Here is a 10762-nt window from a genome sequence, read left to right as displayed (position 1 = left end):
TTTTTGGAAACTGCGATACTTTTTTCAGGATTCTTTGATGAATAAAAAGTTAAAAAGAAGAGCATTTATTTAAAATAGAAATCTTTTCTAACAACATACACTACAGTTCAAAAGTTTGGGGTCAGAATTTTTATTCTTTCTTTTTTTTTTTTGAAAGAAATTAAAACTTTTATTCAGCAAGGATGAGTTAAATTGATAAGAAGTGATCGCAAAGATTTATATTGTTAGAAAAGATTTATATTTTGGATAAATGCTGTTCTTTGTAACTTTTTATTCATCAAAGAATCCTGAAAAAAGTATCAGTTTCCAAAAAAATATTTGGCAGCACAACTGTTGATAATTCTAATAATAAATCAGCATATTAGAATGATTTCTGAAGATCATGTGACACTAAAGACTGGAGTAATGATGCTGAAAATACAGCTGCGCATCACAGAAATAAATTATATTTTAAAGGATATTAAAATAGAAACCATTATTTTATATTGTAATAACATTTTGCAAGATTGCTGTTTTTTTCTGTATTTTTGATCAAATAAATGCAGCCTTGATGAGCAGAAGAGACTTCTTTAAAAACATTACAAGTCTAACTGATCCCAAACTTTTGCACAACAAATGCACAATAATTCCCTTCTGAAAACCCCTTCATGTCCTGCAGAGTGTGTCAGTGAGATGAAGGTCTGCTCACGTCTTTGTTCTCTGTGTTGACCTCGCTGGGATTCTGGCACTGGCTCTCCGTGAGGTTGGTGATGGTTCCCGTCAGATTGGCCAGAATGTACTGAACGAAGCGCGTGACGCTGTGAACTGGGCCGTGGATGCGAGGACCAAGACCGATGTAGAACTGAGGAGGACCAGAACCTAAAAACCACAGGAGACACACGCAGTCAGAAACATGCTGATGCAAAAACCACTTATATCTGCATCTGTTCCTCACGTGAATCAATCATGTGACTTCTGAAGTCTAGAAATACAGTGGACTACTGATATTTGCTGCATGCATCCCTCAGGAGATCATTTATGCGCTGTGTGTTTATGTGTGAGAATGCAGGATAAACACAGATGGTCTCACTCAGAATGCTGTTGTCTCCTTTCTTAGTGACTTCAGGAGGCAGCAGCGACCGAAACCAGCTGTTATTCTTCTGAATTAGAAAACCGTACAGCAACTGAGCGACCTGAGAGAGACAGAAATAACGTCATAGCAAATAAACAATGTAAATGTTAAGTTTAATGTCACATCTAAAACAAAAACATTGTTATTCAATTTTAAAAATATATATTTTCATAAGTAAAAATTATATATATATATATATATATATGCATAAACATTTAAATGTATAAAAATATTTAAATCATTTAAAACATTTGAATGTTATTATATATAATTATATATATATATAAATATTATAGTTATTATATATATATGAGATATTTAATATAAATATCAATACAATATATTTTATAATTTGAGTCTGTGCTGGTCGTGTGACTCACGATCTTGGGGTCGGCGGTGATGTTGTTCAAGTTTTTCTCCTCTCCTCCGGCCTGGATGTAAAGTGAGCGGGCGACTAGTGTGGCCACTTCAGCCAGAGACTGAGTGAGGAAGGAAAGCTCGGATGAGTCTGACCGCACTGACACTGATTACAGCACAGTAAACACATCAGTAGGAGTTACACACCTTGGCCGCGTCCGTCTCGTACACCAGCTGCTCGTCTGGACTCAGGTCGGGAGGATACGTGACGTTCAGGTTCTCTGCGTCGTCGTACAGACTCTCGTAGTATCTGATTCAGGTACAGATGACAAAAAACACGCTAAATGTGTCTTCAGACGCATGACGCACACGATCATAACAAAGGCTTCACACAGCGACAGAGTTCATATCAGTCCGTCAGGAAACACAGTCATGTTCAAAAACAGCTACAAGAACTCGACGCTGGATTCAACGACATTTGTGTTCATGATATTAAACCTTTGACAGATGTTCAGGTAGCTGATGTATGACATGACCAGGGACTTTTTAAAATCAATATCAAGATTACTAGGCTAAATTTGTCAGTATATAAGGAAAAATAATTTTAGTCACCTTTTTGTCTTCAGTAGTTCATTTTAAATAGTTCTGCGATGTGACAAATAAATAAAAATTTTATTAAAATATTAAACTATAATTTAAAAAAAAATTTAATTTCATTATTTTATTTATTTCCAGATTAGCACCTTTTTTTGTCTTCAGTAGTTCATTTTAAATAGTTCTGCGATGTGACAAATTAACTCTAATAAATAAAAATATTGTTTATCTATTCATTTATTAAAGTTAAATTAAATTAAATTAAATACTAAATCAGCAGAACATGCTATTTTCATGGCACATTAAATAAAATTAAAATATATTAAAATAAGCACAATAGCAATAATATTTCAATAAATAATGAAACTTATATACAATTCAATAATATTTTCCTTACAAGAGTATAGAAATTAGAGCAATTATTTCAGTTTGATATCTGATTGAAAATCCAAAATTTTCCAGGGAAAAATTGTTGCCTAATATAATTTAAAGCAAGCTTCCCAATAAAATATTGTTTACTGTCAATGAAGTCTTACAAAAATCACATGCTGGCTAAAAATATTCTGTGTATCAATAAATCACGTCATCATATGTTTCTCCATTACTTTAACAACTTATATTTAAAAATGATTTTTAAACTCAAATTTAAGACTTTTTAAGACCTTTTTTTAAGACCTGCACAAATAAAATGAATACCATATGAGCAGGGTAGGGCAATGTCTATAGTACCATATTAAACGGTAAAATTACTGTAAAAAGCATAATTTACAGTTCAGATACAAGTTTTCACAAAAACAACGTTTTATACTTTACATTTCAGCCTTTAAACCATTGTTAAGAAAAATGGATGAGTCAAAAGTCTTAATTATATTAATTTAAACAATTATCAATAAATTATTATATCAATTAAATAACAAATTAGGGGTGTCTGGTAAATTAGGTACTGACAAAAAATATCTTAATATTTTTCTAGAATTTTATTGATAACGATTAAACGATATTTTGCTGAGTGTGTTATTGTGCTGGTATCTTAAGGACTGCCGTGGACAGCTGACTCCTGAATTTTTTGATATTCTTCATATTCTGTGCTGGTCAGTTCACAGCAGTAATAGAAATTAATAACTTCCAACAAGTTTTATGGGCATTTTTACCTTTAAGCCATTTTTTCTAAAAGTGTGCAGCATCTTTTAAGTCAAATTCTTGCATTTGGGTTGTTACCAAGCAAATTAAATCAGTATCAACTAAATCTATCTTTGCAATGCAGAGGAAACACAGAAGCTGCATTAGAAGTGTCATTTAGATGCATTTACACACTGTTTAATGCAGCTCTGAGGGACATTAAATACTTTAACCTGCCGTTACAAATGCATAAATAATGTTTTGATATTTCAAACATAACACATTGAAAACTGATGTTTGAAATTATTTAAATAATGAAAAGATACCTTAAATGTGAAATTAAAACCGCCAGTAGGTGGCAGCAAGTCACTGTTAATAAGTGAGTCATTGCGATTGAACCGAATCATTTAAACGCTTGATTCATTCAGGAACAAAACACTGTCATGTTGCTCAGAGACGAAAAACAGCGCTGTGACTGTGTTTGAAATTATTTTTGTTGGAGAAATACAGCAAAAACAGGAAATATGGCGTCTAAAACGTAAGTCTCTGAATATTAACTACTTGTTTATTGAACTGTTGTATAAAATCAATATCACATTTGTAATCATGCTTACTTTTGGAGAAAAAAAGGCACTCATCGTGTGATATTAACTATATCAAATGATTTAAATATATACATTTTCTGCCCCATATCTTAAATTATGTGATAATTCTTAATGCATTTTAATAGACCGATTCATGCAGTGAAAGAATGCACTCTAAATGCGCACGCGCACTAGTCTAACCTACTAGACTGCATCACCTAATGTATGCGTGCACTCTGTAGTTGTGTTTTGTGTTTGCTTTTCGCGATATACTCATAATATCAAATCGCACATCGTTAAAACAACAATTACGATATTATCTCAGACCATACATATCACACACCCCTATACTGTTTAGATTTTTATATGCATTGTCTTCTTATCGATCCACCAGTTCACATTTAAAGCTCTGCGTGTTTGCAGACTTCTTGTTTATTGAACTGTTGTATAAAATCAATATCACATTTGTAATCATGCTTACTTTTGGAGAAAAAACGGCACTCTTCGTGTGATATTAACTATATGAAATTATATAAATATATACATTTTCTGTCCCATATCTTAAATTATGTGATAATTCTAATCTAAATGCATTTTACCATATTGCCCCGAATATAAGACGAACCTGATTATAAGATGACCCCCCTTTTTCCAGATGTACCTTTTGGAAACAAAGGGAGTTTGGTCCCATCAGGCTAACGTGACAGTCACGACTCATGCAGCTGTAAGGTTTCCTTTTTCCTTTGTTTTTACTCGTGATCTTTACAACACGCATTACATTACGTATTTCATGGCACACTCGTTTTATGCGTATTTGGCGCCACCTATTGTTGTGGGTGTATTATTGACATGCCAAAGTCTAGACCCTGAATATAAGACGACTGCGTTTTTTCAGATGTATTTCCAAGAAAAAAACATCGTCTTATATTCGGGTCAATACGGTAATAGACTGATTCATGCAGTGAAAGAACACGCTCTAAATGCGCACGCGCACTAGTCTAACCTACTAGACTTCATCACCTAATGTATGCGTGCACTCTGTAGGTGTGTTTTGTGTTTGCTTTTCGCGATATACTCATAATATCAAATCGCACATCGTTAAAACAACAATTACGATATTATCTCAGACCATACATATCACACACCCCTATACTGTTTAGATTTTTATATGCATTGTCTTCTTATCGATCCACCAGTTCACATTTAAAGCTCTGCGTGTTTGCAGGGTAAAAACAAGGGTCGATTTTCACATTTGTCTGAACAAAACAACAGTTTTATTGAAAATGCTCATTCATTCTCTGCCAGCAGGTGGAGCGTTTGGTAGAAATATAACTGTTTTGCCCATAGACTGTAACGGCAGAACACAAAGCAGCGCAGCACCCGACTTTGAACGCGCAGTGCTTGTGTTTATTCAAAGAAATCATAGCCTTTTGACGTTTAATCGTCACATTTAGCCATATCGCAATTCTGGTCTTTCCGTATCCAAATTTAAGACCTCTTAAAATCATAATTAAGACTTTCTTATACAATTTAAGACTTTTTAAGACACCGCGGAAACCCTGACTTAAGTTTTTAAGTTGGATGAGGTGGAAATTTTACAGTACATGTATAATAATGAAACGATAATAATCAAAATACAGTAGAAATAGTTTTAGATGTTCAGCACGTCACCGCAGGACGTCAACTAAAGTATTTTATGTTTGTTCTCAAAGTTACATCCAACTTCAGATTTACTAACACTTAAAAATTATGCCAGAATATGATGTGACGGATCAGAATAAGTCACGATTATCATTATTATAGTTCCTGAAGATCATGAAAAGAGTCAAGACTCTTTAACTTCATTAGCAGACATCAGTCATGATCCGACCATGAAACATTAAAAAACTAAATCACAGATTGATTCTGATTTGAGACCTGTTGTTGAATGAGGTGTTATGGTCTGCCAGCACGAGGCCTGGGATCCCTCTGACTCGCAGGAAGCGCTGGAAGGACGAGGGCGGCAACGGCTGACTGACCGACGGCTGATCCACTGTGAGGTTCAGACCAGCAGCAGCAGACTGCACTCTGCTCATCATCGCCGACACCTGAGAGAGAGAGAGAGAGAGAGAGAGAGAGAGAGACAGAGAGAGAGAGAGAGAGAGAGAGTGAGGGCGAGCGAGATAATGCATGAGAGAAGAGAGAGAGAGAGAGAGAGAGAGTGAGGGCGAGCGAGATAATGCATGAGAGAAGAGAGAGAGAGAGAGAGAGAGAGTGAGGGCGAGCGAGATAATGCATGAGAGAAGAGAGAGAGAGAGAGAGAGAGAGTGAGGGCGAGCGAGATAATGCATGAGAGAAGAGAGAGAGAGAGAGAGAGAGAGTGAGGGCGAGCGAGATAATGCATGAGAGAAGAGAGAGAGAGAGAGAGACCCCGCACCCAAGAGAGAGAGAGAGAGAGAGAGAGAGAGAGAGACAGAGAGAGAGAGAGAGAGAGAGAGTGAGGGCGAGCGAGATAATGCATGAGAGAGAGAGCGACAGAGAGAGAGAGTGAGGGCGAGCGAGATAATGCATGAGAGAAGAGAGAGAGAGAGAGAGAGAGAGTGAGGGCGAGCGAGATAATGCATTAGAGAGAGAGTGAGGGCGAGCGAGATAATGCATGAGAGAGTGAGGGAGAGAGAGTGAGGGCGAGCGAGATAATGCATGAGAGAGAGAGAGAGACAGAGAGAGAGAGAGTGAGGGCGAGCGAGATAATGCATGAGAGAGAGAGTGAGGGTGAGCGAGATAATGCATGAGAGAAGAGAGAGAGTTTCCTCTCCTCCTCACTCACCTGTGTGTCCACACTCTTGTTTTGGCGGGATACGGGGTCAGAGTGCATCCAGAGGCTCCGCCCCCTGTGCAGACCAACCTATTAAAACACAGGACACCTGTTACTAACATGCAGCATCTCAAACGACAAAAGACATTCGAAACAGGCAAAAGCCATTTACGTGTAACTTCAGTGGGAAACAAACGAATGACAGAGCAGATAATGTTAAATATTAAACTAAACGCTGCATTTCTCCATCACGCATTCATATAATTTCTATTCACGTGGTTTTATGGTTCCTAGAAAACTAATGATAATGATATTCCAAATGCACAGTCAAATAAAATCTGTTATTTGACATTCAATGCTTTTTTTATGATATAATAATAATTCAGGGCTCGACATTAATGCTTGTCCGGGACAAGCGGATTTTGTGAAGGGGCAAATGAAAGAGAATTTTACTATTAGCCTGATAAATATCTATTTATCAGGCTATTTTAATAACAAACTATTTATTATTTTAATAACAGGGCACGAGAGAGAGAGAGAGAGAGAGAGAGAGAGAGAGATAATGCGTGAGAGAGAGAGTGAGGGTGAGCGAGATAATGCATGAGAGAGAGAGTGAGGGTGAGCGAGATAATGCATGAGAGAAGAGAGAGAGTTTCCTCTCCTCCTCACTCACCTGTGTGTCCACACTCTTGTTTTGGCGGGATACGGGGTCAGAGTGCATCCAGAGGCTCCGCCCCCTGTGCAGACCAACCTATTAAAACACAGGACACCTGTTACTAACATGCAGCATCTCAAACGACAAAAGACATTCGAAACAGGCAAAAGCCATTTACGTGTAACTTCAGTGGGAAACAAACGAATGACAGAGCAGATAATGTTAAATATTAAACTAAACGCTGCATTTCTCCATCACGCATTCATATAATTTCTATTCACGTGGTTTTATGGTTCCTAGAAAACTAATGATAATGATATTCCAAATGCACAGTCAAATAAAATCTGTTATTTGACATTCAATGCTTTTTTTATGATATAATAATAATTCAGGGCTCGACATTAATGCTTGTCCGGGACAAGCGGATTTTGTGAAGGGGCAAATGAAAGAGAATTTTACTATTAGCCTGATAAATATCTATTTATCAGGCTATTTTAATAACAAACTATTTATTATTTTAATAACAAACAATAACTAGGGCAGCACCGAAACTTTGGCGAGAATGATTCTGATTTTATTACTTTGTGTAAACGGTGACTAATAACAGATAATGTATTGACAGTATCAAGGTCGCGTCAGTTGAGGCTCGTGCAGCCTGACTGATTCGTAACATTATTTATGCATTTGCAATTTTGAGTAAATGAATTTATGGAACCTCTTATCTTCATTAAACAGTGAGTAAATGCATCTAAATGGCACTTTCGATGCAGCTTCTGTGTTTCCTCTGCAGTGGAAAGATGGAGTTTGTTGATACTGATTTCATTTAACAATAGTAACAACCATATAGTGTCTTATTATTCTAACTTAATGTATCGATCAAATTTAAGAATTTGACGTAAATGGTGACATGTACATTTAATCAGGTTAGGAAAATATTGTCCTTCATAAAGTTAAAAAGTGTAACAGCAATCAATTTAAGGCAAATATCACAAATATGCTGATTAAAGTAATACTTGATAGAGCACTGATGAGACCTTTGCTTCAGAATAAATTACATTTACGCCAAAAAAAAAAAAAAAAAAAAAAAAAAAAAAAAAACACAAAAAAATCTTTTCCCTTAGACAAGTAACTTTTTTACTCGGACAAGTGAATGACTGATTTACTTGTCCGAAAGACAAGCACATGTCAAGGCTTAATGTCGAGCCCTGAATAATTCATGTTTTTTTTTTATTATTAGAGTGCAATTAATCGAAAATACAAAATAAGAATACAATAATCGAGATAAAACTGTTATTGAACAGCCCCCTTTCAAATCAGTAAAATCATATGTGATTTTTGCAAAATGGGACGTGCTTGATTTATTCAAGTTTATTAGATTTATTAATGTTTTTAAAAGCATGAAAGAGAACTCGAGCTGTTGCTCAGGAGGATTTCTGTGCACACGGAGCACCATATGTGCGCCTAAACGGTCAAATATATGCAGAAATTTGGTCAACCTACGGTTGTTTATAAATATGCTATATATAGCATAATATGCTATATGTTATAAATATAAACATAATAAAAACATCATAATAATAGAATATAAATCATAATAAAAAAAATATAATACTAACAACATAATATAAAAAATATATAAATAAAAATATTGTTATTATTAACAATAACAATAAAAGAAAACAATAATAATAGAACATAAATAAATTGTACCACCACAACAGCAGTAATAATAATATTATCATTACTAATACAAATATTTAAAATAAACTAACAACAATAATAAAAATCAACGATCAAATCAGTTACTTGACATTGTGACATGCTTTTTTAAATGATATAATAATAATAATTGAATACAAATAACCATAATAATAATAAAAAAGAATATTATAATAAAAGAATATAAATAAACATGGATGTGTTCGTACCTGCCCAATTTCCAGCATGGAGTGCACATTGTTCAAGTCAATAACAAAATCATTTCTTTCCATGTCATACACCATTTTTGAGCTGCCAATGTAGTCAAAGGCTTCCTATGAGAGAGAAGGAGAGCTTGTAAAAATATATAAAACTGTAATAAAATACACGAACAGATGCTTACTGCATACTTCTACTCATACAGCATCTCCGCTGTAGTGCATACTAGTGTACTGCATACTGCATGCAGCAGTACACAGTATATAGCGATAAACAAACAGGTCACATGACCTCATTATGTTACATGTGTAACAGCGAGTGGTTACAAATGTTAATATTCGCATCATTTTAAATCCAGTTTTGTATCAAAATGTCTTCACTTCTCGCAGTCAGATCTAATAATGATTGAAGAATAATGTGTAAATGATGATGCTGACCCCTTGGAAGAAGCTGAAGAAGATATTGTGAGGGGGCGGAGCTTCCTGAGTGACAGGATAGAGGGCTTGAATGGTGGCCAATAGGGTGACGATTCCAGACACGGTTCCTTCGGCCGACGGCGCCTGCTCCCAGAAAAACGACCTGCCGTCGAGCTGAGATACAAAAGAAGAGTGTTCGGTTCACAGCTGGAAACCTCTAGCAGAACATGAGCACAAATGTCGAATGAGTCTATTCCTCACCCGTGTGGCTGCGATGACGACGCTCTCGTTGGCTGCGTGGCCCTTGGCGCTGTTGTTGAGGGGCCGAGTGGACGTCCATACGTTAAAATCACTCAGCGGGTCACACAGGACTTCTGACAGGAGGCGAGACACATGGAAAGTAAGTATGATGCTCATAAACAGTGTCTTAGGCACAAAACTACACCTGTGTAGGTGAACAGATTTTCTCTGCTATAATTCACAAAATATATTTACTAAATGTTTTTAATTTACAGAAATTAGGAGTGTGCATATATTAAAATGAGTATAATTATAATTAAAAATAATAAAATAAAATATAATAATAAAAGAAGCATGCTGAATGTTCTTAAAGGTTCCTGCTCTTTTTAATCAGTTATTTCCTGGATAAGGGTTAGACTTTAACAGTCACACTAAGAAATACATTTGCAAAAAATTCTTTATTGTTAAAATTGTGTTCCTGACACCACACTGAGCAACTTCTCAGTTTTTTTCCAGATGACCCATTCACTAAGAGGATACAACCAGCCGGCTGACTTGCTCATTTAGGGTAACTCGGCATGAACTAAAGAGTATGATGCATTTTTGATGCATCTAAATTGATGGAATTTTTCACTTAAGCAACTGAAGTTTTTTTTTTTTATTAAAACATTATACAGACAGTATAATATGTTAACAATACCCATGATTTTATATATATATAAAATCTATCTATCTATCTATCTATCTATCTATCTATCTATCTATCTGTCCATCCGTCATCTGTCTGTCTGTCTGTCATCTATCTGTCTGTCTGTCTCACTGTCTGTCTGTCATCTGTCTGTCTGTCATCTATCTGTCTGTCTGTCTGTTTTCTTTCTATCTATCTATCATCTATCTATCTATCTATCTATCTATCATCTGACTATTTCTATCTATCTATCTATCTATCTATCTATCTGTCTATCTATCATCTGA

The 10762-nt window shown here is 35.5% G+C and overlaps 1 protein-coding gene across 1 annotated transcript in view; it reads right to left on the bottom strand.

The window, feature by feature from the left end:
• The window catches only part of ncstn (nicastrin), a gene marked incomplete at its 5' end in the record, with an annotated part of 12305 nt that extends 2313 nt beyond the window's left edge, over nucleotides 1-9992 (bottom strand). Inside the window, 9 exons of the mRNA XM_016464760.1 lie at nucleotides 689-858; nucleotides 1070-1172; nucleotides 1492-1590; nucleotides 1676-1778; nucleotides 5683-5852; nucleotides 7233-7310; nucleotides 9143-9247; nucleotides 9569-9721; nucleotides 9809-9992. Of these exons, the coding sequence (XP_016320246.1) occupies nucleotides 689-858; nucleotides 1070-1172; nucleotides 1492-1590; nucleotides 1676-1778; nucleotides 5683-5852; nucleotides 7233-7310; nucleotides 9143-9247; nucleotides 9569-9721; nucleotides 9809-9992 (1165 nt within the window). The remainder of the gene's footprint in view (nucleotides 1-688; nucleotides 859-1069; nucleotides 1173-1491; nucleotides 1591-1675; nucleotides 1779-5682; nucleotides 5853-7232; nucleotides 7311-9142; nucleotides 9248-9568; nucleotides 9722-9808) is intronic.
• Nucleotides 9993-10762: the final 770 nt, after the last annotated feature.

The sequence above is a fragment of the Sinocyclocheilus anshuiensis genome, unplaced genomic scaffold (genome assembly GCF_001515605.1).
Source record: "Sinocyclocheilus anshuiensis isolate Anshui unplaced genomic scaffold, SAMN03320099.WGS_v1.1 scaffold1491, whole genome shotgun sequence".
NCBI classification, from domain to species: Eukaryota; Metazoa; Chordata; class Actinopteri; order Cypriniformes; family Cyprinidae; genus Sinocyclocheilus; species Sinocyclocheilus anshuiensis.
The sequence above is the reverse complement of the archived record's forward strand: the minus strand, read 5'-3'. Positions and strand labels throughout refer to the sequence as shown.